General features: G+C 40.5%; 1 protein-coding gene across 11 annotated transcripts in view; it reads left to right on the top strand.

Moving 5' to 3' along the window:
- FHOD3 (formin homology 2 domain containing 3) overlaps positions 1-26,169 on the top strand; it is a 592,306-nt gene that overhangs the window by 268,729 nt on the left and 297,408 nt on the right. For all 11 annotated transcript variants that reach the window (XM_075921655.2, XM_075921653.2, XM_075921652.2 and 8 more), the window contains one exon: positions 25,104-25,171. In XM_075921655.2, coding sequence (XP_075777770.2) covers positions 25,104-25,171 — 68 coding nt within the window. The remainder of the gene's footprint in view (positions 1-25,103; positions 25,172-26,169) is intronic.

Genomic DNA, 26,169 nt, shown 5'->3' with positions numbered 1-26,169 from the left:
CTTTTTTGTCTACTTTCAAAACTGCTGTAAATTGAAACCTATGTTGTTTTATAGCACGGGTTCAGAGACAAAAAATCTTTATACATGTGAATCAGAGACACTGAGGTAGACACTGCTTTGACTCATCTCAGGTGTGTGTAGCAGCCTCAGATGCATAACATTTGGTGTGTGTCTGTGAAAGAGAGAATAACAATGCAAGTTTGCTAGACATATGAAGGGAGAGTCTGGCCTTTAATATCTATGGGTCTCTTCATAAGTCTGCTATTATTTTACATCTATAGTCTTCATCATAGGTTGGTTTTTTGCATATTTTACATTGTGCATTAATCACATTTCCATAGGTATATTCTTTTGAGGGGAAAAAAAATAAAGCAAGGCTGCGGAGGCAATCTGAGTTGGTGAGAAAATTAACAGTTTAGGCAGGATACTGTGCAGTCTGGAAATACTATAGTCAAAAGGGAGAGACTAACAGGAGTCCACCCAAGAAAGGAAGCCAGAGCCTAGACTGGATGTCCTTGCTGGACCATAAAAAGGGGAATACAGGTGCAGTTGCCCTGAACTATGACACAAGGAAATAAGCTAGCAAAATGGAAATATCACTATCAAGCAACAGTGAAAAGAACTCTAATTTTTGCCCCCTTGAGTATGGGAAATATAAAAAACTACAATATATTTAAAAATCCTGAAACCTGAAATTATTTTAAATGCTTCAAAAGCAGGGTTTATAGCACAGTCTGTTGCTTGTTCAAAGAACAGAATTCATCTAAATTTGTTGGCATGTCCAAAGGAATGATTTGCAGAAACCAAACATGTAAATTTAAAAATTTAACAGATGGAAAATCATGTTGCCAGTAACTTCTGAGGGATGTGGAAAATAGCTGTTGCCAAATGAGATACAGATTTTTAGAACCAGGAAATGTAAGATGATTGTACACAGAATAGGAAGGGAATAAAAACCAAAGAGGGAGAGGGTGGTCCACATGTAGTAAGAAGCAAGGAGATGAAATTGAACAAAGGAAAATTGAAGTTAAATGTCAGGGAAATTTTCCTAATAGTGAGTCTGTGGAATAATATGCCAATAAAAATAAAGAAAGCTCCATCATTTAAAACAGGACTTCACAAACCACGATAAGATATTGTACATCATAATCCTATCCTGGTAAAGGGGGTATGTTGGGTAACACAAGACTGGTATGTTAAGGGCCCAATGCTGAACAGAATGATGAAACTTTCACATCAGGAAGAGTGATGTTGGGTCCTAAATTAGAGTTTTAAATGGTTTTGGATTTTTTATTTCAGGAAACCCAATTTTAAACTCTGGCCTAGATTTGGAAGTGCAAATAGGTTTGGGATGTTAGCCTCATTCCTACAGTTTGTTCTTGTGCTTCATAAAACCACTAACATAATGCACAGCTGTCATTCTCTTCTTACCGGAGGCAGAACTGACAAGAATCTAGGGGGAGCTTGCTCCAGGCATCCAGAAGGGGCAGGGCCTGGGGCAGAAGGGGCAGGCTAAGGGCTAGTTTCTCCCAATCTGCCCTTCAGAGGCATCAGGGGCTCCAGTGGCTATTTATAAGTCCTGGAGCTCTAGCTGCTGCTGTGGCTGAGCTAGCAGTGGTGGTGGCCAGGAGCTCAGGCCCCAGGGCAGCTACCCCCTTTAGCCTTCCCTCCCCCTTATCAGCGGTCCTGAGCAGACGTCCATCACAGTAGTAGGTACACTGTAAGTCAAGAATGAACTAGGGTGCACTGGAAGAGCTATGTAGTTTCTTCCTGCGTGTTGCCTGACCTTAGGTGGCATATCATCCCTTTAGTCTTACTCAGATGGAACTGATACACAAAGCAAAAATTACTTGTGAATGATGATTCAGCTCATAGTACCTTCAACTTTGTTTTGTTTGTTTCTTTGTTTGCTATTTTCTAGTTAACAAGATTTCCCATGAACAACTGTTTTCACTGTAAATTTAAGTAATAAGGCCAGTAAAACTTGTGGGGCAGAGTGGATGAACATATAATTCCCTTCAAATGTAAATGAAATATGTGTGCATAATACCCATTGAACAACAGAAGAAAAACAGAACCTATTTGTATGAAATGACTACTGCATGTTCCAATGGTCCTAACCATTGTGAAACTCTGAGGGTCTTTCTTATGTAGCTACTCCTATTATAACACAAAAAGGAATTTTATATCTCCTACCACATTAACATATGGGTTTTTTTCACAATTTCCTTAATTGACCTACATTGAAATAACAAGCTTGAAGTTAAATTAAATTTTTTTTAAGGAATAGCTCATGAGAGACCAATATTCAGAGGATTTATCTTTGAATGAAATGTGGAACACAATAATAATTTATAGTGTTGTCATATAGAGTTCGATAGACTGATGTAATATAAAGAACTGCTAGTAGATCATCTTAAACGGTATGGGGAGATGTCCCTATGTTAGTTTAGAAGCAATTAAAGGCTATGGTGTGCTGATCATGGAAACTTTTGTAAATGGATACAGGCAGAAACAGGCCTCCCAGAGGTGTGGGGCCTATCCTCTTAAGAAGGCAAAAGAGCATCAGGAATTAATCCAGTTATGAGGAAATTTCAGCCTAGTCCCTTTTGGAACCAAGACTTATTCATATAGCCCCCTTATCTCCATTGATTCCAGAGCTTAGATTTCAGAATTTGTTCTATTATACAGTATGATTGGACAAAGACACATATAGGGATTTGTCCCAAGTTTACCTCCAAGACAGCTGCATCCACAGGGAATATCTGCCTGTGTGGGGACCTGTTACCACCTGTAGGTCACTGCAGGCTTCTTTTAGAAGAACCTTTTTCGGAAGAGATCTTTTTCGGAAGAGATCGGAAGTTGCGTAGCTTAACTCGACTTTAGCCCTGCTGTGTTGACATGCCATGAGATAATTTAAAGCTGTAAGCTGTGGCAGGGACAATATTTTCCTATATGTCTGTATAGAACCTAGCACATTTTGAGCTCTACCAATTATCACATACTCTCAGAAATAGTGTTCTGTGCAAACAAGAAATTTCACTTAAGAGACTGCATCTTCATGAAAAATTTCTGTAAAATAACTTAGCTGTATAAACAATAGACTGGAATGGGCATCTGTTTTCCCAGTGCAGTCGTGGAAAATGAGTCTGAGTATCCATGCCTGCTTGATGAAGATGTAATTTTAGTGACTTTCTTGAGTTTGCCATGCAGTCAGACTCTTATTAACATATTTCATTGAGCTGGTTTTGTGGTTCAAGAAGACATGGAAGCTGATGCATTTAGGACTAAGGTCACTAATTTTTTAGTGATAGAAATGTAGCCGTGTTAGACTGGGGTAGCTGAAGCAAAATGCAGGACAATGTAGCACTTTAAAGACTAACCATCTTGTTAGTCTTTAAAGTACTAATTTTTTAGACTGAAGTATGAATGGTGAGTTTGTTACTTGGCCCAGACACTCAGAGTAGGATGTACAGTCCATTCTGCTGGACAAAATTAGCAAGCTCTAACCAGCATTGAATACGGACAAGTTGAGGAGAGGTCTGACAAGCCAAAGGATTAATTCCCTTTGTATAGACACCTCTAGAAAGATTTATCCTGTGCCTTCATTCATTCCAGCCACATTTAATATCCTGAGGACTTCTCCCAGCCAGTATTGGTATACATGTGTTGGACATGTAGTGTCATCATAAGTATAAAAGAGGATTTTTTAAAATTTAGTTAAAACTGTAACTTCTTTTGAGTAAAGCAGTTTTTGGAAGATGTTTCCTTGCTATGGGTATGCATGTCACCATCAGTTGGCCACTCTGAAGACAATTCATCACTTATCTAAAATTGGATTAGTATTGCAAATGATTATGTACTTCTACCATAGAGCATACAGAAATTATTCATATCTGAGCAACAGCATCTCAAAAATGAGTTGGACTGAGTGACTGACTTTTGGCTGTCTGTAAGTTGCAGTCTTTTCTAGCAGCTAGTAGTAGTATTATGTATTGTCAGACATCTGCATAGAGTGGGTGTAATGGTGTACTGTGCTTGATAGATAATAACTGATCATTTGAATTTCCTGTTATACGGCATCTCTTTCCAATAAGGATAATTATATGCTGTCGACACCCTGAACAAATAATGAGAAAAACATTGATCGATGGATGTGTACATAAATATTCAGGGTCCATGTTCTTCTTGAGGATTTATTTTGTGATGGACCTGACAGCCAGCTCTAATGATCACATTTCAGGTCTCTGTGATCCTAAACAATTTGGAGAATGGCAGTGAGTTCAGTTCCAGCACTAAATTAGCAACACTGAATGAAAGGAAAGGGAGAGAGAAGGAACAAAAAACGAAATTTGAGAAGTTAATTATAGGTTTCACTTTTGAATAATTTTTATAAGACTTTATTAAAGTGATACGATTAGGATGTTTTGGAAGCACAAAATCCTGTGTTTCTTATGCCTAAAGTGCAATATGGAATTTAAAATGATGAGTAAAAAATAATGAGTAAAAAAATGTCTTGGGGAAGAGAGGAGACAGAACGCTTTAGAATCAAGAATCTAGTCAGCCAGCATTACCTTGATTGTGCTTCTGTTCAGAAGTCTTGAGGCTCTGAAACAGAATTCAGTATTTAAGTGTTTGATATCACAAATATGGAGTCTAAAAAGGAAAAAAAAGTGCACCATTTTATTGACCTATTAAATTAGTTTTAAGTTCCCATTAGAAATCCCGTTGCTGGGAGAAAGACTTAAGAAATGCCCCATAAAGTTCCTAATGGGCTTAAAACTAGAAACATCTGCTGGAGTCAGGAGCTGCTCATTAGCCTAGTTTAGCAGCCAGAGAGACTGAACGTCAGCAGTCCTGGAGCCAACAATGTAGTAGATAGTTTCAGAGGGACATGGGAGGGAAGGGTAACCAGAAAAAAATATCAAACCAAGTGAAGATTTGGACAAGAGATACTAAGCATTGTAGTTGTATGTTTTAAAAAAAATAAGAACACTGACTGTAGTGTATTTTTCACTTTTAATGAGAAACGTTGCCCATTTTCCTGGGGATACTAAGCCAAACTCCTGCTTTTGAGGTGAGTTGTGCACAAGGATTAAGAAATCTCGTTTCTAATGCTGTGTAAAGTGCATATTTAATTCTGCAAGTCTGCAAAGGGGACAAAACAAAGTAAAGTAGAACAGAAGAGTGAGAGGCACTGACATGGTGTACACAGTGTAAATAGTCTTCAAAGTGTGTAGCACTAAAACAGATGTTTCAGAGATTGATCAGTGATCTACACTGAACACTGGAAGTGATCCCTTCTGGAAATCGCCCTCCCCTCCCCCTCCCCACGTTTAGAATACCTCAAGTGTATACAAGCCTACAGCATACTGACAGATGTGAAGTTGACTTTAGATCTCAGGTTGGTGGTTCATCATAGGAACTACTGGATAATTTTTGGATCTTCTGGTCAGCGAAGTCAGTCTGATTTCGGTATTAGCATACTTATTTTACAGATGGGTAAATTGTCATGCATATAGATGGAAGCATTCACCATCACATATCATCAGAGTCTGTAATAAAAGCAGGTGGAAATCCTGACTAAATTGAAATTTTTCCATAGATTTTAATAGAACCAGAATTTCACCCCACAGATCTTGATTCTCAATTACCCTGCTCTAGCCACTGAAAGCCCTGCCTCTACTACTTTTGGGAGTCGTTCAGAGGCTGTGGTTACAGTACAGGAACAGCCTGGGACAGTATATTAAAAAAAATGAATTTAGAAAAAAATTAAGTACCTAGAAATAGGGATGTGAACAGGTAAGCAGTTGATTGATCACTCCATAGCTAAATTTACCAGTCCTCCTCCTCAAAGGAGGCCTCCACAACACTTTCAAAAGATTGGTCTGGGAGTTTAAATTCATAACTTTGCTAGGCATTAAAAATCATGGGCTAAGTTGAGATACTAGATTTATGACTTATTTCAGCAATCTATAATCTACTGGTACTCTGTCTCTTTCATTTTCCCCCATTACTGGGGGGACGTAAAGGGGCCATTTAACCTTGCACGGTCCCTTGAAATATATGTTAACTACTTATACTAAACTATTTGTTCCACCTTGTATTTAGCTGTGACACTGAGGCTAGGTCTACACTGCAAACTTGCATTTGTACAAATACGTCACTCAAGGGTGTGAAAAATCCACACCCCTTTATGATCTAGTTCCGTGGTCCCCAACACGGTGCGCCCGCTAGGTGCTCGGGGCTGGCCTGGCCCCGGGCACATGGCGCACGGGCACTTGCGGGGGGAGCACGCTTGGCGGGGGGAGCGCCGGGCGCGCGGCACTCGGCGGGGGGGGCGGGGGCGGGCACGCGGCGGGGGGGAGCGCCGGCCCCGGGCGCGCGGCAGGGGGAGCGCCGGCCCCAGGCGCGCGGCACTCGGCGGGAGGGGGGGAGCGCCGGGTGCGCGACACTCGGCAGGAGGGGGGGAGTGCCGGCCCCGGGCGCACGGCACTCGGCGGGGGGGGGGGGGGAGTGCCGGCCCCGGGCGCGCGGCACTCGGTGGGGGGGGGGAGCGCCGGGCGCGCGGCACTCGGCAGGAGGGGGGGAGTGCTGGCCCCGGGCGCGCGGCAGTCGGCGGGGGGGGGGGAGCGCCGGGCGCGCGGCCCTTGGAGGGGGCCCTGCTCCCGGGCGTGCGGCTATGGGGGGGCCCCGCCCCCGGGCGCGCAGCTGGGGGGGCCCGCCCCCGGGCGTGTGGCAAAGGGGGGGCCCGCCCCCGGGCGCGCTAGTGTCCCTGCCCCCTGGCTCCCGGCGGGCAAACGGCCACGCCCCCTGGCGCCCGACAACCTCAAAAGGTTGGGGACCACTGATCTAGTTTTATACCAAGCTAACCCCTAAAGACAACCATGCTATGTTGAAGGGAGAGCTTCTCCTGTAAATATAATTATCACCTCTTCTGGAGGTGGATTAACTATGCTCATGGGAGCGTGCTCTCTTGTTTTTGTATCAATGCCTTCACTTAAGTGCTAAAGCGGCACTGCTGCATGGGTGCAGCTCTGCTGTTGCAGAGTTTTAAATGTAGGTTCACTTTGAGTATGTTTCCCATGCCTTGAAAGCTTGTCTCCCTCACCAACAGATTTGGTCCAATAAAAGATATTACCTCACTCACCTTGTTTCTGTAATGTAGAATGACCAATTGGGACAGCTCCAGTATTTGGTTTTTTTTATCCTTTTTATAGGCACAGGCATCTATTACCTCTCACTCCTTTCCTGATTTTTTCACATTTTCTGTCTGATCATACTCCTCAGATTTTCTTGGACAGTCAGGGCTACAATAGCACTGCATAAGATGTCCAGGTCATTAGTTTTTGGTGAATCATTCTGACAGTAAGCGGTTAATGAAAAATACATATTTTAAAATAATTTAAATGTATACATATGAATAAATGACAGTAAATGTTTAGCTAAATTTTCTGGTTGAGGTCCCTATGATCAGTATTATTGAGTGCAGGTTATTCAACGGCCAAATTTAGGGGACTGCTATTCTTTGGTTCATAGTAATGTGCCTCATAGTAATGTGAAGAGATGGAGAAAAAAAAATCTACATTTGGTAAGGTTATTGTTGGGGTAATTATATATATATATATATATATGGTGCAAGTTACTCAAAGCAATATTATTGAAAATATGTATTATGTGACCAATAAGACAATTAAAAGCTATAATTCATTTGTTCTCACTTGTGTGTATTTCAGTCAAAATACATAGTTTTTTCTGTACATATACAATTCTTAACATACAAAATTCAGTGGTTTTGAATTTTACATTGGTGTAAATCAGCATTAGCCACTGGAAGTGAATGGAATGTTGAAGGATATGCCCATATGTATAAAAGAGCTGAACTGCCCCCCGCTTTTTAAGTGGAGACTTTTCTTTTTAAGGTTCAAACCTTGTACACCAGCATTCAAACTGGAGTAAATTTGTATACTTGTACTGTTTGTAAATATATAGAAACCTTTAGTTTTATAAAGAGCATATTGACATACATGACATGTGTGTGTCCACACGCTTTGTCAGAGTGCTGACAGACTTCACTAAATAACACTAAAATAATAGTATTTTCTTTTCTTTTGACTTCTACATATTGCATACAGAAATATAAACACAATATTCATTGTCTAATGTGATCATTCAGACATCCCACTCTTCAGGAAATCTAACAAGAGAAATATTTAACAATAAATTCCCCGATCCCATATCTCACTGAATAAATTCAGGTGGTTTCTTCTTTTTTTCTTGTTCTTGAAAATTAAGTGAAAAAGCATAGATTAGCATTTCAGATGCCAATGAATAAACATTCCAAGTGTCTTGTGGGAAAGTTTGTTTAATCATGGATGGATTCAGCAGAACCTTGCTGCATCATGGTATGGTGCCCCAGCTAAGTAAATAATCCCAACTCGACACCCATATGGTTTGACACTCACAGGCTGTAATTTCAAGGACATAATGGGCTTTTGATTACTCTTCCTTTTTACTGTGTGTTCCTGTCTACACTAGGAAATTATTTTGAAATAACTAAATTCGATTTAATAACTCCCGAGTTTACAAAATCAAAATAGCGTTTCCCCACTACAGGGCAGCCTTGAAATTAGTCTGAGGCAGGCTCTGTTAATGTGGATGTGCCACCTCGACTTAGAGCCTCAGGAAGCACTGGGGATTAGTTATTTTGAAATAGCAGCACCAGAGTGTCCACACTAAGGCTATTTCAAAATAGCTATTTCAAAATTAGTGCTACTCCCTGAGGAAAGCAGGAGTACAGATTTCTAAATAAGTGGCCCATTATTTCAAAATAATGGACTTGGTAGTATGGATGCTGTACTTATAAATTCGACCGATTTGGGGGGGGGGGATATTTCGAAATAATACCCTCGTGTAGATCAGGGCTATTTGGCATACAAGAGTTTAAGTGTTGCCTGATCAAAAAATATATATATTACAGTGGGCAGCCCTAGCCTAGCTCAGTTTCTAGAACCTGACACCAAAATGTAAAAGTAGATATCTTATGCTAATATAAAGTTATACATATATGTACATATCAGTTTTGTTCCTCCAAAGATGCATATGTTCTAGGCCAGTGGTTCTCAGCCTTTCCAGCCTGTTGTACCCCTTCAAAGAGTCTGATCTGTCTTGGTATCCAGAAGTTTCACCTTATTTAAAAAGTATAATCTCTGACATAAAAATACTTAAATGTTATAGCACAGTATTACTGAAAAATCATTTACTTCCTCATTTTGCTCTATAATTATAAAGTAAAACAATCTGAATATAAATATGGTGGTACAATTTAGTGTAAAGTGTAGGAGCAGCATAAACAAAATGTTCTCTGTGAAATTTTACTTTATACTAGCTTTGTTAGTGATTTTTATGTAGCGTATTGTATTGTAAAACTTGTTAAATATCTAGGTTACTTGATGTAACCCTAAAAGACCTCAGGGATATATGTACCCCTGTCTTGAGAACCACCACTCTGGACCTCAACTTACCATCAGCAGTTATGTTTAATTCATTTTAATTAGATCTGAATTAGCTTACAAGTGTAATAACCTTTGATAGACATTGATAACAATTATATATCTGACTCATGATTAGACTGAATCTATCTATCTATCTATCTACCTATCAGAAAGAGAGAGAGAGAGAATTGTTTTATTATGTTTGTCAAGGATGTTCCCCATACTGGCACTTTGAGGGCCTGCAAGAGAATTCAAAATAACTTGTCACTGAAGACTTCTATTTGAAAAACTCCCTGTTGGGATTTTGCGGTTCCCAGAGAGTCAGGTGCTGAGCAGAATCAAGGGTCTTCAATTCAATTCAATTCAATTCAATTCAATTCAATTCAATTCAATGAGACTTTATTCAATGTACACAAAGGGAGAGCCCCTGGTACTAAAATCAGCCAGAGCCCCTCAGCAAGGAGCCCCTCCCCTTGCTGTTTTATAGCACATGGCAGTTATAGGTTACATAACACAAACTTCTAAACCAATCAGATTCAATCTTTCCATATATGGCTTTGTTTGTCACATGCTTGTACTTCTCCACTCCACATGTTGAGTTCACCCCCCTCCCTTTGTCCTTTTCTAGGCTGTTGCTAGGGTGGTGAGCCACAGCATGCTTCTTTATGCATACCTACTTTCCAAATCACATTTTGTTTAAAATGGACACATGCATACCCTTCACTCCCCAAGGTCACAGATTCCCTGGCCTTGGATTGGTATTGTAGACATCATCCAAATAATATAACATGTTTGTATCTTACTAAGCATTCCCTGTTATACTTAGATATCGGTTGTTCCAAGATTTAGTCCTTCCAAAGCATGGATGTCACTGGATATTCCATGCCCTGCTTCCTGGCTCAATTCTTGTTTCTCTGATCACACAGGCTATGCCTACACAACAACTTTATTTGAGAATAACTAGTGTCATTTTGAAATAACAAAGTCCGCGTGTACAAAGCTGGCAGTTGTTTCTACATAATGTCGAAATACTGTCAAGCTGGGAGACTTCTTACTCCAACTCCTGTAACCCTCATTTGATAAGGAACAAGGGAAGTCAGAAGAAGAGTGCTCTATTTTTAAATAAGTGCTCTGTAGACAGCACCAAAACTTGAAAAAAGCTATTTTGAAATAAGCTATGCAGTTGACATAACTCAATTTGCATAGCTTATTTTGAGTTAAGTCCTGCTGTGAAGATGTGCCCCCCCAAAGACTGTAACAGGAAGGTCACTGCTTCCAATCCAAAAACCAATACTCTATTTTCATATGCTCTTCTGGCATCCTGTCATCACTTGCTACTTTCTTAGCTTTTCTGAAGACTTTCTAGGACCCAGTGTCTATGGTTTGAACCCTTACAGGCAATTTAGTTAACTGAGTTAGTTAACTTCCATTCATCACAATGCTATTTTCATAGTTCATTTTGGGAATAATAAAATACAGTAAATATTAACCAGGAAATAAGATTCAGAGGCTGAAGTTTATTCCACCCTAAATGGGGTCCCTATGTTTTTTCCAAAATTTTGAGAGTGCTTCTCAGTTAATTCTCACTATTGATTCTTAATGTGAAATAGTTTAGGTTCTTTTAATTTAAAAAAGACATGCAGAGGAATACAGTTGCCTAAAACCTTACTTTCCATCTTTGGTACTTACATGATCCGTTAGTATCTGAGTACCTGACAATCTTAAAATGCATGTACAGGCAGTCCCTGGGTTACATGGATCCGACTTACATCGGATCCCTACTTACAAACGGGGTGAGGCAACCCCGCACCAGCTGCTTCCCCCCAGCAGACCAGGGAGACGTGAAGCTAGCGCCCCCCCCCCCCCCCCCCAGCAGACCAGCGAGACACAGAGCAGCTTTTCTCAGCAGACACCTCAGCTTGAGAATAAAGGACTGAGGGAAGTGAGGTGTGGGAGAATAAAACTGAGGTCTGGAGAAATGTTTGGCTAGAGTTTCCCCTACAATATGTACCAGTTCCGACTTACATACAAATTCAACTTAAGAACAAACCTACAGTCCCTATCTTGTATGTAACCCGGGGACTGCCTGTAGTCTCCCAATATGTCTGTGAAATAGCAAAGTCCTACTGTTCCCATTTTACAGATGTGGAGTAGAGGCACAGATTCATTATGGGCAAAATATTATTAAACAAAGTATAAAACAGAAATATCTGAAATGCAAAAGTTAGTAAATATAACTTCATGTCATAATATGTTGAAAATATAATTGCCTAGGGAGGTCTCAGAGGAAGTCTAGTGTAGATGAGAATTGAACGTGGATCTCCTCGAGTCCTACGCTATCACATTTTCTGCTATATCATCACTCCTCTCAGCCTCAGTTTATGATGTTATCATATGATATTATAAGGTATTATATTTAGAACTATAGTGGGCTTCAGCTGGGTTGTGTGTTTTTCAGCTGTGTGATGTTTTTCATTATGGTGTGGAATTCCCCCACATGCAGAAGGTCAGGCAACATCCTATGCTCCACTTAATTTCCACTGGTGCAGAAATGTAAAGATACATAGAATAAATTCTGTTACATACATGCAACTCCTGACATCAGTAAGTTATAGAAGTGTAAAAGAGAGAAAAAAATGGCACAATATATTTATTTATATATAAAGGTGGAATTAAAACAACAGCTCTGACATGCTTTTTCTCTCATTTTACATAAGAAGAAAAGTTCCTACCCAAGGCTTAAATGGTTCATACAAATGTTAACAGGAAAGCCAAACAACTGGCTGTCCCTCCTGATGTCCAGACTGGGAGGAAAAAATCTTTCTGGCCAGCAATAGAGTAAAGTGCCAACCATTATCATATCAATTGTTTCCTGAAATCCCAGGCTCTTATTTAGTCAGAATAAGGTGGTAAGGAATTCCAAATGTGCAGAGAGAACACCTTGCCAGCTGCTCCCTCTCTCTCTCAATGTGAGTGAGTTATAGTTCAGAATATCCACTGAACACAACTGTTGCAGTTGCAGAAGAGAAAGGAGACATACAAACAACAACAAATGCAAAGAACCTCACCCCCATGCCCATTTAAACTTCCTGAGCCTTCCATATTGTTTTTGTGAGAGAATTTTATAGAGAGTTCAAAACAGTTGGACAAATCCTAGCATAACTGGGGCTGCTGTTGCTACCACGAGACAAATAAGAAATAATCATAGAAATAACTGTAGACGAAATTCTGTCTTCTTGTGTTTTGAATTCTTATAGTGTGACGTAGATCCAATATCAATATTCCTACTTCTGAGTCTTCAGGGTGATGCATGTTTTTCATCAGAAGTGTCAGTTTTATTGTTCAGAGTGGAGGGGGAACTTTGCGTACCAGAAGGTGTTTTGACATCTGTTTAATCCATTTGTACCACATTCTATCCATTTGTTCATACATCTGTGATATTTCAGTGTTTCTTTCATGCTATTGCCAACCAATTTCTCTTAACTTCTTAAGTTAATGCAAATGCCATTTGGGCTTTTCTTAAATTTTTACTTTTTTTCTCCGATGTTTCAGATTCCCACAGACTCTTTCCTCCTGTCCCTAATACATTTGTTTGAATTTGACTTATATTGATTCAAAATGCAGTCGCTACGTGGTGCATTACTCGTAATAATGAAGCAAATACTACAGACAGACTGGTGTGAGATTTCTCCACATGTTGTCATTCTCCCATACCAAACAAAATACAGCAAGGCTCCATTATAGATAGAGAGAGAGATGTTAGCTTTGGTTGGTTGGTTAAGCAAGCTGGTTAGTTAACCTCCTGTTTCATTTCTCTTTTCCATAGATAGTAAGCTCTTTTGGACTATCTTATTCTTCTGCATTTGCCCAGTACCTAGCACAATGGGATCTTTATCCATGACTAAGGACTCCTAGGTGCTACTACAGGATAAATACATATGATTTTTGTATGTTTGTAGGGATTCTTATCCACAGATTCATGTATTAGGATTTTTGATGAATTCTCCGAACTGCCAAGTGCAAAATCATGAGTCAGACCCTAACACATCATTTATTTGGCATTAATATAATCAAAATTTAAAAACGAATAACAGTTTTGCATCTTTTTATTTGTTGGCTTGCCTTTTATCCTTTATGGGTCTTGTTTTCAAGCTTTTCTACACAATCGTGAAGGCTAGAATCCTACGTGTGTGTGAGAGAAAGAGAGAGCGAGAGAGAGAAAACAAAGATTATCATGTGCATCTCCATGACCTGATCTTTTGAGACTAATGTGACAGGACTAGTGATAACATTGTGAGAGTTGACTACAACTTAGCAGCTAAAATGCTGAGGTTCTGTACTACTCTCTGGTGGCTTGATGGTTGCTAACTGCCAGTTGTGTGTGTTTATCTTGGGTGTCTGAATTTTTGAGCATCTCATGGTGGGATAGAAAAGATTTCTCAACCCATGATCCAGAATCCAAAACTGGAATGCTCAAATGGTTCAAAGGGTTGCATGGCAGCACCTTTCCCCCACAACTGGCTGGGCTTACCTCCTTATTTCAGCTACTGCAACCTTTGGCATCCCAGTGCCACTGAGGTTTGGCCCAACATCATGATGACAGGAGTCCGGGTAGGCCAAATTTAAGTGACTGACGCTACAATCCTATGAACTAGATTGCAACTCCATTAACACAAATGTGGTCCAGTCAGGGGGATAGGTCCAAACCTGAGTGTCATTGCAATACTGGATGTCGCAACACCCAGAGTGGAAAGCCAAACCCAGCCAGCTTTGTGGCATAGAGGTGAGTGCTGGGCAGGACCTCCTCACTCCTTGGAGGGTGGGCAGGATCTGATTGAAACCACCTGAGGGTCTCCAGACTGTTTAAGGGGTTGCCACAGGATATAAATATTTACAAATGGGTTCTGAGCCCAGCAAGTTTGTGAAGCATTGGGTTAGAACACACAGTTAGGCTACGTCTACATTGGCCCCTTTTCCAGAAGGGGCATGCTAATTTTTCAGATCGTAATAGGGAAATCCGTGGGGGATTTAAATATCCCCCGCGGCATTTAAATAAAAATGTCCGCCGCTTTTTTCCGGCTTTTAGAAAAGCCTTTTTCCGGAGGATCTCTTATTCCTACTTCAAAGTAGGATCTACTTCAAATTAGGAATAAGAGATCCTCCGGAAAAGGGCTTTTTTCCGGAGGATCGGGCCGGATCGGGACCAGTGTAGACGCTCTTTTCCGGCTTTTCTAAAAGCCGGAAAAAAGCGGCGGACATTTTTAGTTAAATGCCGCGGGGGATAGTTAAATCCCCCGCGGATTTCCCTATTACGATCTGAAAAATTAGCATGCCCCTTTCGGAAAAGGGGCCAATGTAGACGAGCCCTTATTGTGAGAGCTGCTGATGCTAAGGAGCTTAGCCTGGTGAACTAGTACATTGCCTGAAAGGCTTCTATGATTTGCATCCTTTTTCTCATCTATCCTCTGACGTACTTTGTCACATCTTTTGTAACACTAAAGTTCAGTTTGAGCCTGAAGCCCAGGAATAAATCCAAGCTGTTTCCGTTAATCAGAGATCTCTTTGCACTTAGGTATTTTACTTCTTTGCCAAGTCGTCAACAAAGATAAAAATATGATCATCACTGGAAGGTCTGCAGAGATGTGACTTGATTGTTTTGCATTTTCTTAGTGAGAACATGCTAAAGCTACACATCACCATTGGCTTAGTAGTATTTATAGAGTAAACAAGGGTTGGCAGCATTCTGGGAAAATATCCAGTGACTTAAGACATGGGAAAAAAATCTAGCATGAGATTGCTAAATTCTCATAACCAGGAGACACTGATGTAGTTTCCCTTGCTTATACTAGTGTACAGTTCAGCAATTCAGAGACTAAGTTGTAAACTGAAACAAACATTAAAGGTTTGCCTTGACTTACATATTTTTTAGATAATTATATTTTTAGCCGCAAATTGGTTACAATAATCTCTAAAGAAAACAATGAGCTGCTCTATATTTTTATAGCAATTTTCTCTGGCTTCATTCTGCTGAATTATGTAACCCATGTTTTAGGATAACTGCTGCCTTCCTACTGTATTATTCTCTAGGGAACAATTTCACATTATTAGGGAGATGAACAAGATGACCTCTTAATTCTTTTCCATCACCACTTTCTATAATATCATGCTACAAAATATACCCTTGTTACTTTAACTCCACACTGCCTCTTCCCCCTCAAACACTTTCTTTCATGCACATAGTTTTTCAAAAGAACAATCACCACAATTTTTATGCATTTTTAAAAAATATCCCTCGTTTGAAATTACGACACAAAAATGCACCCTTCTGCACTGAGAACTATAGAGAGTACTACTCCTTTTGCATTCAAGGCAAGATGAACTTATGAACGTATTATTGCAGGAGTACACATCAAAGAGCCAAATTAGTCACCAGTGTAACTTCATTGAATGATCAGGGAATCCTTAGTTGTTCAATATGGCTGTCTAGACTACATCCCTCTTTCGACAGAGGGATGTAAATTAGACACTTCGAAAGTGCAAATGAAGTGGGGATTTAAATATTCCATGCTTTATTTGTATAATTGCATCATGGCACTTTTTCAAAAAAGTGCCATTTTGAAAGTAAAAACGCGGTTCTTTAGAAAACGGCAGGCTTTTTTGAAAGATCTTACAGGATCGTACCGGATCTTTCAAAAAAACCTGTCGTTTTCTAAAGAACCTCATCTAGACTGAGGTTTTACTTTCAAAATTGTGCTTTTTCGAAAAAGCGCCATGATGCGATTATGCAAGTGACGTGCTGAATGTAGACTAGACATAGCCCATGTGATCAAATTTTAACCTGTTTCCAGTAAAGGTGATATCTTCAAGCAATATGAAGCCTACTTGTATAATTCATTCCAGTGTTGTGCTGGCTTCTTTATGGTGGTGTATTTGCCATTTCCTTTAGTCAGTATGTAATAATGTCCATTGTGTACAGCTGTCTTTTCCACAGATACACTTATACTCACCCAACCCTACACATACAAATAATAATTATAGGTGGAAAGCAGAACCGTTGTACTCTGATTTTCAAAACTAGAAATGGTAAGTGATCATGGCAAGTGGAAGAGGTTTGGAAATGCAGAGCACTGCTGTACTGGATTGAAATAGACAAGGAGATCTGAAAGTGCACCACTCTCCTTACTCTTCCTGCTTCTCAGTTTGCACCATGGCAAGCTTATTTGTGGCTTTGGCCTTTTGATAACTTTTGAAAGCGTATCAGCTGCTGTGCAACCACAAAAGCCATCTCCATGGAGCATTTGGACAAGGAATCCCTCCCCGCCCCCGCGCTCTGTGCACCTGTCTTACGGGGAATCAGTCTTTATCAACCTTCCTTACAGATAGTATATTTGAGCCACACAACTGTCCCAAGGCTGTTGCTGCTGCTTTTTTCTTTGGAAAGTCTTGATATATTGACTCTGATCTCGTCTTTCTAATTCTAGTTCTTTCTTACCCGTTTAGGTACACACTTCATTGTTATTATCATTTCATGCTGGGTCCATTCCCCACCTGTGCACTTGTTCTATAGCAACAGCAGGAGTAGATTTAGACAGGCTTCTGCAGCATGGAGTAGGGAACACTGACACTGCTGCTTCAGGTGGGAGTATAAAATTAGCACTAAAATAGGAGCACTCCGTCCAAGCCAGTCTTCTTGCCCTGTCTCAGCACAGGTATTATGTTTTCTTCCTTCCAGCAAGCAGGACCTCAGTTCACAAAGGTGAATAGAAAGCGGAAATCTCACAAAGGAAGTTGTTATGCTGTCAATTTGAAAAATCATTCATTATTCTCAGTGTGGTGCAGGAATAAACTCTGGAGAGCTCTGGGTTCAATATCCTCTCCCTCTCTTCCTCCCCCGGCAGATGAAAAACAAAGGTTTCTCATTTCACTTAAATATATAAACGCTTACTGTGTTTCATCACATCCTTTTACTGTAAATCTGTAAACTCCTGGCATTTATTTGCTCCAGTGTTTAGGGATAGTGTAATAAATGATTATTTCTGCTAGTTCTGTATGCCTGTCGAGGGGTGTATGGGAGGGAGGGGAGTAATAATTTAAAGAAGGAACTCTTGCTATTGATTTACTCACAACAAATTTATACTTGTAGAAAGTCAAGCTGAATAAGCAGGAATTTGATAGAAATCATTGGAGGAGAGATTGATTTGACCCCTTCAGGCTTCAGTAGTGGAAGTTGATAACCCCAGAGGCTAAGAATATATGGGAAAAATCCTTCTTTCAAATCTAATTAACCCATTTAGGTATGACTTGATATTTTTCTGTACATTTTAATGAATTTGGTGTGCTGATCCTTATGTAGTGGCATATAGGAATTATGACATACAGGAATTATATGGCAAAATCAAGGATCCACCCTTCTGGAGATTTTCTTCTTTGCTTTCCAGTTTGGGATTAAATGATTCATCTCCTTCTTTATCTGTTCTCCATCTTCCAGTTCCTGAATTTACTCCTGTGTGTGTGTCATAAGAGTTGCAGCTGTCTGACAGCAAGGATCATCCTTTCCCCTCCCCCCGTCTTGTCATCTGTTTCCGCCTCTTGATAGCTATCTTCTCTTGTCTCTCTTCTGTACTTTCCTCCCCATGTTTTCTCCCTGTCTATCCTGATATATCTGCTCCTTCTCATCCTCTTACTCCTTATTTTTCTCCTTTGTCATCTTGCAGTATCCCTTTATTATTTTTCCCTCTCTCATATTCCTGTCTGCCTTCCTCAAACCATTTAATCCCCTCAGTCAGTAACCTCATTCCTTTTACATACTTGTCACTGTAGGGGATGGGAACAAGGTACAGCTGGTGGTCACTAGCTCCTGGCTGATGGATGTGCTTTTTAGTAACTTTTAATATGAATCATAATTTTCAGACCTGATAACTCTATCAAACCCCATCTGATATTGTAAAAATGCCTACAAATAACAATGTTTGGGAAGACGTCAAAAGTTTTGGATGTTGGTTAAGCATTTCTTACTTTGGATGCCTATTTGAACCCAAGGAAGCCCTTCCTAAAACAGTATGGGTGCGTCTAGACTACATGGCTCCATCGACGAAGCCATGTAAATTAGTTTACTTGACATAGTCAATTAAGCGGGGATTTAAATAATCCCTGCTTCATTAAAATAAACATGGCTGCCGCACTGTGCCGACAACCAGCTGATCCGGCACGGCGCTGCAGTCTAGACGCGGCTTGGTCGACAAGGGAAGCCTTTGTCAACTGCTCCGGTATGCCTCGACGGACTTTTCTATGGGTCAGTGATCCCTGACTCAAAATAGGTTCCCTGCCCCTCTCATAAATAAAGACAACACTGAAACATTTTGTGTTTGACATAATATTTTATTTAAAAATGAAGCCTGGCCAAGCCCCCATCTGGCCACAGCATCATAACACTCCTTCACCCCCAGGCCCCAAACCTGAGCCTATCATACACTGGAATCCTCTGTCCTGAGCCTCTCACATCCCCAAACTCCTGCACCCCCACATCCTCAGTCTTCTGCCACAACACTCCTGCACCATCCACACACTGCAAATCTGTGTCCTCAGCCCATCATACTCACAGCCTCCCTGCCCCTGAGCCCCTATATACCCCAGCCCAAACTCCTGCACCCTCACAGCCACAAGCCTGCAGCTTGCTCAGCATCCTAACCCTCCACCTGACCCCAACACTCCCCAGCCTGCAGCCCCTTCCCTGAGCCAGCATCCCCTTCTCTACTTCCTCCTGCACCCAAATTCCCTCCCAGAGCTTGTACCTCTCACCCCTTCCCAGTGCTTTTTTTGCGATGGTATGTCCCGGGATGTGGCTCTTCGCACTCTATCTACCACTATTTTGTCTCTTCATCTCTAACGGGTTAGACACCCCTGGGCTAAGTGATTTTTTTTATTTGTTCATTATAATTTAGTAACTTACCTGCATTTCTTCACCAAATACTCACCATTTACAGCTGGAATAATGGGAGGACCTAAAACTTAAGTTCACAAACTACAAATATTGCACAGATTAATATGTATTAATTTATATGCAACTACTCAGATTGCCTATTATTACTTTAACATAATTGTTGTTTCTGTTGAGGTTACTTGTTTTGTATATTACAAATCTTGGATGTTTTTATCCAATGTGCCTGTGAATGATTCCCCTCTTGAAATAATATATTTTGTAGGGATCTGGGAGTAAGAGGAAAGTATATTGTCTTGCCAACAGACTTATTATTGGCTTTTATGAACAAAAACAAGACTAAGAAGAAATCCCCTTTTTGGCATTATCCCAGGTCTTTTCTTTGAGTGCCACTTTAATTTGCCTGACATGCAATGAAAGAATGGCACGTTGCACTAATTAATTTTATGAACAGTACATTTATGGATCTGAGAATTTGTTTGTACCGTTAGGCCCAATCCAGACGTGTGTTGAAGTTAATTGGACTGTTGTCTCAGCATTTTCAGGATTGGCTGCATGGGTCTAATTTCTGCTAGTGTACTGCTCCATCTTTCTGTTAGTGTACTGCTTCTAAGGCAAGTGGAATCACACTAGTGTAAAACAGGAGTCGCCTGGTGCTAAATCAGACTTTATCTGATGGTCAGCACTCACAACAAAGCGTTTTCCTACAATAAGAGTTAAATTGTCTAACTTCTTTTTTTCCTCTTCTTTGTGTGGAAAAATTCAAATAGTTACCTATGATTCATATAGAAAGCTTAGTGGCCTGTGAAGGTGCAGATAATGTGTGTATTGCTGAGACATTCGGGTTGTTCATTGCTTTAGGTTGAGAAATAAGGTTTTTTGTTTTAAGTGCCAAGCACAATTTTGAGTGTTTCATGGAAGCCTGGGAATATTACTATTCGTAGCTCATGCACAGGGATTTTACAGTGGAATAGCAGGAACTATTTCAAGCGTCCTTTACCGAGTCAACACTGTGGACCCCGGTAATGCAGTGTAATATAGAGTGTAGTATGCATCTTATGTTTTATAACAAAATTGTTTCATCTCTGAAATTAGAGTTTGTAGAAGAGGGACATGGATGGGAAATGTGGAGGTCATTCAGGAAGCAGCAAGTGAAGCAGAGTAACTCCCATTTGTGCTTGGCCAGATGTTAGCTTCTCTTTTGCCAATAACCAAAAGGCTGCTGCTTCATCAATTACTGAACCTCAGAGGCTAATTCAGCTGGTGTGATCAACGGGGAAGGGAGGAGCTTGTATCTCCATGGTCTGAGATCAGGCATTACACTTGGGACGATGCTTAGCTTTGGTATTTGTTTTGTTTTAAATTGTGAATAAAAATGTGATTTTCCCCTAGCCATCTACTAAAGAAAAGTGAAAATTGTATTAACTATATAGATGATTTTATTTATTTATTTTTCTCATAACATTGAAAGAGAAAAAAAATGAAGCCCTTTCATGCTACAACAAAAAGCCTTTGAAGGTCATGCACGACATCACATAGTATGTTCCTGAACACTCTCTCAGTGTAAAATACGCTAATTGCAGACCAGATCATTGGAATTCTCCTTTCAATGATCCGCTGATATTTGTGTTCTCCTGAAAAAAATCCACTTTCACTCGTTTGGTTTTGGCTGGTTTTAAGTTAGAGGGGATGGATGATAAAAGCTTGCTTGTGTACATGTGGCCCTTTCTTAGCACACGGATAGTGACTAACTCTAGTGGTTTTATTAAATGTCTTAGCATATATGATATTTCATTTAAAGGTTCAGCTCTTGGAGATACCTGATTAGCTGAGAATCTCCTCTTGCATTTTAAAAACAGGTTTCTAGCGCTCATGTTTAGAGAGACATGTTTGAAACCTTAAGTTCCACCCTAAAGGCTTAATAATTAAAGCTGAAACGCAAGTGAAAGGACCAGTGCTGGCTTGTAGGATGCTCTGCTGCCAGGGAGGGAAAGGGAACACCTGTTCCAGGACCTACACCAGGCATTGGCACCCAAGAGTGGTGAGGAGTAGACTCCTTGCAATCAAATTATTGTGGGGGCTGAGAATCGGGCCCAGGATCAGGCTGGGGAATAGGAAGCAGAATGAGCAGGCTTCAGGTACCCAAGGAGTCTTTTCTGGCTGCAGAGTGTCTTCCAAGATGGCAGATAGTAATGCTTGGTGGTGAGTCATGTGAGGAGGAGCCAGAGATGCTACAGCTGGGACCAGTCAGTGGATTTAGGGACTGGAGCTTTTGGGAACAGGGTTACCCAGATGGCAGAGACCCCCACAGAGAGCAGGAGGCAGGGATGGATCAAGGCTCTGCACTGAGTCACCCCTGTTTCCTGGGCCTCCCCGAGCTTCTTCACTGCCTCTGTCTTTCCTCCAGCTACCCTCTTGCTCTTCTTCCCCCCAGAATGCACCTCAGCCAATGTTCCCTCAAATCTTTTCCATCCATGTGCAGAATAAATTATTTTATTTGCACCAAGGCCTGTGTGAACGTGCACCACCAATAGAAACACAAATATGTGGAGTTTGAGCTGGGTGCGTGTCAGCTGGGTGACAAGAGAATTTCTCCTGAGCGGCTGTGCAAGTGCCCAACTTACAGCGAACACTGACCTCAGCCCCCATTTTGCCATTGTTCCTGGCTTTGGGTTCCTACTCAACCTTGTTCCTGCTGCACAGCCCATTCCTGGGTGCTGCCCCACAGTATTCCCATTGCATGATGTGCTATCTTTCTCTCCCCTTCTTGCTGAGTTCGGCTGTCCCTTACTCTACTGTTTGCAGTTTTAACCAGGAGAGTTGTTTCTTCTTTCTTTTTTTCCTTGGGTCAGGAATGAAAACAACCTTACATTCTTGGGCGTGGTTCTTGTTTATATTGGCTATGGTCTAGTTGGTTTCATGGCAAACTTTAAAACTGGGCCCAAGCAGACCCCTAAGAATAGTGCTTCCTCTCCCTTAAAGAAATAATAAGTGCCATCTAGTGACAACAGTTGATTAAACTGCCTAGTGCAGTCACTACAAGATGGATGAGAAAACAAAAGAAGGGTAATAGTTCAACTTAATAGTTCTCAGATAAGTACCAAAAACATCATGTACCAATGGAGGCATACCACCATTGCAATATAGTAACAACTGTTGATTATTTATCCCAGTCTGCAGCCACAGTTATTCTCTTGTAAGGATGGGCCAACGGATGCCATTGTTTAAAATATTGATATTTATTTACAAAGTTGCCAACATTACAAGACGCGGTGTCTCTTTTAATCAGGATGCTGTATTGCCTCATTTAGAGAGACCCTGCTTATACCAGTGACTTAAACGAAGGGAGGGAAATTAGTTATAACAAATGCCAGATGGAGATGTATTTCACAGAGAAATGGTTTTGTGCTGTATAGCATGTAAGGTCAACAAACAAGGTCTTAAAAATTAATATTATTATTTAAGATTTCCTGACAAGACTCCTCTTTTTCATGTCAATAAATGTCATGCACTTATGCATGCCAGTATATTTTTAAGACAGAATAATTAAAGATTGCAGTTTGTGGTTGTAAGTGAAATCCCTTCCTCCGATGTTTTTGTCAGGAATCCATAAACTCTACAAGGAAAAGGAATGGTTCTAACAGCTGTAACAGTTGGGTCAGTTCTACACATTCTGCCTTCAAAGCCAAAGGCAGTTTGGGATGACCAAAATGCTTTATGAGGCTTATAAACAACTACTTGAGTTTTACTTGTGTGATTGGATGAGACTACTGGGAATAGAAGGTGTTTTATCACATTAACCCCCTGGTCTTCTCAAATTAAGTTTCTTAGATTTAATGGGAAATGAAAAGTCTCTGAGCAAAAATGTCAGAAATCCTCAAATGCCTAATGTTTCTGCATCCTTTCCAGAAAGCAAAACAAAATGTGGTTATTGAATGTTGTATAGTATTTAGTGTAGTACATAAATATACAAAGGGAAGTTGGGGGTGGGGGAAGATGTATTTAAGTCAGTTGCACACTCTTTTTTGATGCTGATGGTGCATTATCTGATCATATAGGAATATCCACAGTCTGCAGTCATTTGAGCCTTGATTCCACCTTTGAGTGCTTCTTTAAAGCTGTTGAGCATACTTCAGACACATCCTTTGCAAGGCTAGATTCCTAGGGTATGTCTAGACTACATCCCTCTGTCGCCAGAGGGATGTAAATTAGACGATCCAAAATTGCTAATTAAGTGGGGATTTAAATATCTCACGCTTCATTAGAATAAAAATGGCAGCCGCTTTTTGCCGATGCAGCACTTTGCCAGCAAAAAGCGGTAGTCTAGATGGGGATCGGTTGACAAGGAAAGCCTTTTCCAACCGATTCCTTATGCCTCGTGCAATGCGGTTTACAGGATCGGTTGGAAAAGGCTTTCCTTGTCGACCGATCCCCGTCTAGACTGCCGCTTTTTGCCGGCAAAGTGCCATGTTGGCAAAAAGCAGCGGCCATTTTTATTCTAATGAAACGTGGGATATTTAAATCCCCACTTCATTAGCAATTTCGGTATGTCTAATTTACACCCCTCTGGCGACAGAAGGATGTAGTCTAGACATACCCCTAGATTCCATGTGGGAGTGGCAAAGAGAAGTCAGCTTCTCTTGTTTAATTGCCTTCACAAAATATTAATTCAGTCCATCTAAAAATTAATTACTTTTCCCGCTTTTCATTATTTTTCTATTACCACACATTAATGGAAGAACAACCCATATAATATGCTTTATTATTGAATGATGAAAATAATGTTTCTGCTCTATGTCTTTATACACAGCTGGAGAATGAGAGAGAAACTGAAATATATTTTAAGGGAGACGAACATGGTTTTGAATTATGCTCAGTACAAACTCTCCAGATATTTCTGGTATTAAGTATCGTCAAATACATGGCAGTTGAAAGGAATTCCCAGGACAAAAATGAGGACACAGGAAGAGAACATCCGGGGATTCAGTGGCTCAAGGACTGATAATGGGGATGTAGATGCTTTTACTTGTAAGTCACTAGTTCAAGTGTAGATAGAATGGTAGTGACCTACACTTACCACCATTGGGTGTTAGACTGTATAAAATGAGGGATCTGAGGGAGATGTATGTCCTCAATCTACTTTCCATTAGATTTTTCCAAATCATGAAGCTCGCACTAATTAGCATGATGGTTAGTCATGACAGAACAATGGTCAAAGATTGCATAGACATGAGGACTGAAGTTCACTTTCATTCCCTAAAAATGATTCTTCCAGGACAGGATTGAGGCTCATTCGAAGGGCAGTGTGGGGAAGCTTGCAGTGGAGCTGCTGGGAAGTCAGTCTAGTATCTTTCACAGGCTTTAAATTTATCTTTAAAAGGAAAGTTAGACCCGATTACACTTCAAGAATTCTCATAGCCTCATTTTCTACTGACCTTTCCTAAAATTCTTCTGGGAAATTTCATTCAGGCCATGAATAATTTACTGTTTTATTTGTGCTGTTTGATGGATGGGTATTATAGCTGTGGAAAAAAAAAAGATTGGCTATTCTGAGAGGAATACACTCAGCTAAATAAATGGACACTGCAACCATTCCTCACCTGCTCCTTTCCACTCTGTCCCATTTTGGAAGTCTTGTTAATGTTGAATTTTTTTGCTTGTTCCTTTTTTAGAAAAACTCTACAATTCCAATGGACGGGAGCTGAGACGGGCACTTTTCTCTCTGAAACAAATATTTCAGGTAAGTGAATACATTACTGCTGCATCTCCATGGTATTCAATATGACATTTATTTCATCCTTTTGGTAAGGGAATAATTGAAAATAACCCACATTGATGTTATGATCTGTTGGTCAGGACATTTATGTGAAAGACTCAGGTTATTCTCCCTTCTCCAATGAATATTTAATTATTTATTCAAAACAAGCCAGCTCCAATAGAAAAAAAAGTTGAGAGACCCATCCCAGAAAAACCAATAGTGTCAGAATTAGAGCATTCATCTGGGAGAAGGAAACTTGCATTTGGAGTCTGGTCTAAGCAAGGACTTGTACTTGGATATTCCACATCTGAGGTGAAAGCCCCCGCCAATGGAGTATAAACTATTCTGTGGTTTAGACAATACATTTCATCCTGAACCTGCAAAACTGTGCACAGCTAAAAAGCTGTTAATACTGGTTCCCACAAAATAGGTTTTGATTTGATGAATAATAAAACTTATTTAGTTGGAAAATTTCCAACCACATCTAATCATAATGCACAGGGAACCTTATTTTTGGCATTTCCTAAGTATTGAGTGAGGTGGCAAAATTTGCAGAGGATACTCAACTGCTCAACATATTTAAGTCCAAAACAGACTGTAACTATGACTTAAGATATGCAACTCCAGCTACATTAATTACGTAGCTCGAGTAGAAGTGTAACTCCAGCTACATTAATTATGTAGCTTGAGTAGAAGTATCTTAAATCATGTTTTGGTGCTGTCCACAAAGCGGGAGATCAAGGGGAGCACACGCTCCCATTGACTTCCCTTATTCCTCGTGAGGAGCAGGACTACCGGCGCTGACAGGAGCTCCCTCTCTGTTCGAATTAGCGTGTCTTCACTAGAACTGCTAATTCGAACCTTGGAAGATTGACTGTGGCAGTTTCTGTCTTCTCTGTAGTGCGAACAAGCCCTCTGGGAATTAGCTCTGCTCCACATTGGAGTTCACTTTTCCAGCTTGTGTCACATCTACTTTTACC

This window comes from Pelodiscus sinensis, chromosome 2 (genome assembly GCF_052426305.1).
Source record: "Pelodiscus sinensis isolate ZL-2025 chromosome 2, ASM5242630v1, whole genome shotgun sequence".
Lineage (NCBI taxonomy): Eukaryota > Metazoa > Chordata > Testudines > Trionychidae > Pelodiscus > Pelodiscus sinensis.
Note: the sequence above shows the minus strand (reverse complement) of the source record. Positions and strands in the feature narration are given on the sequence as shown.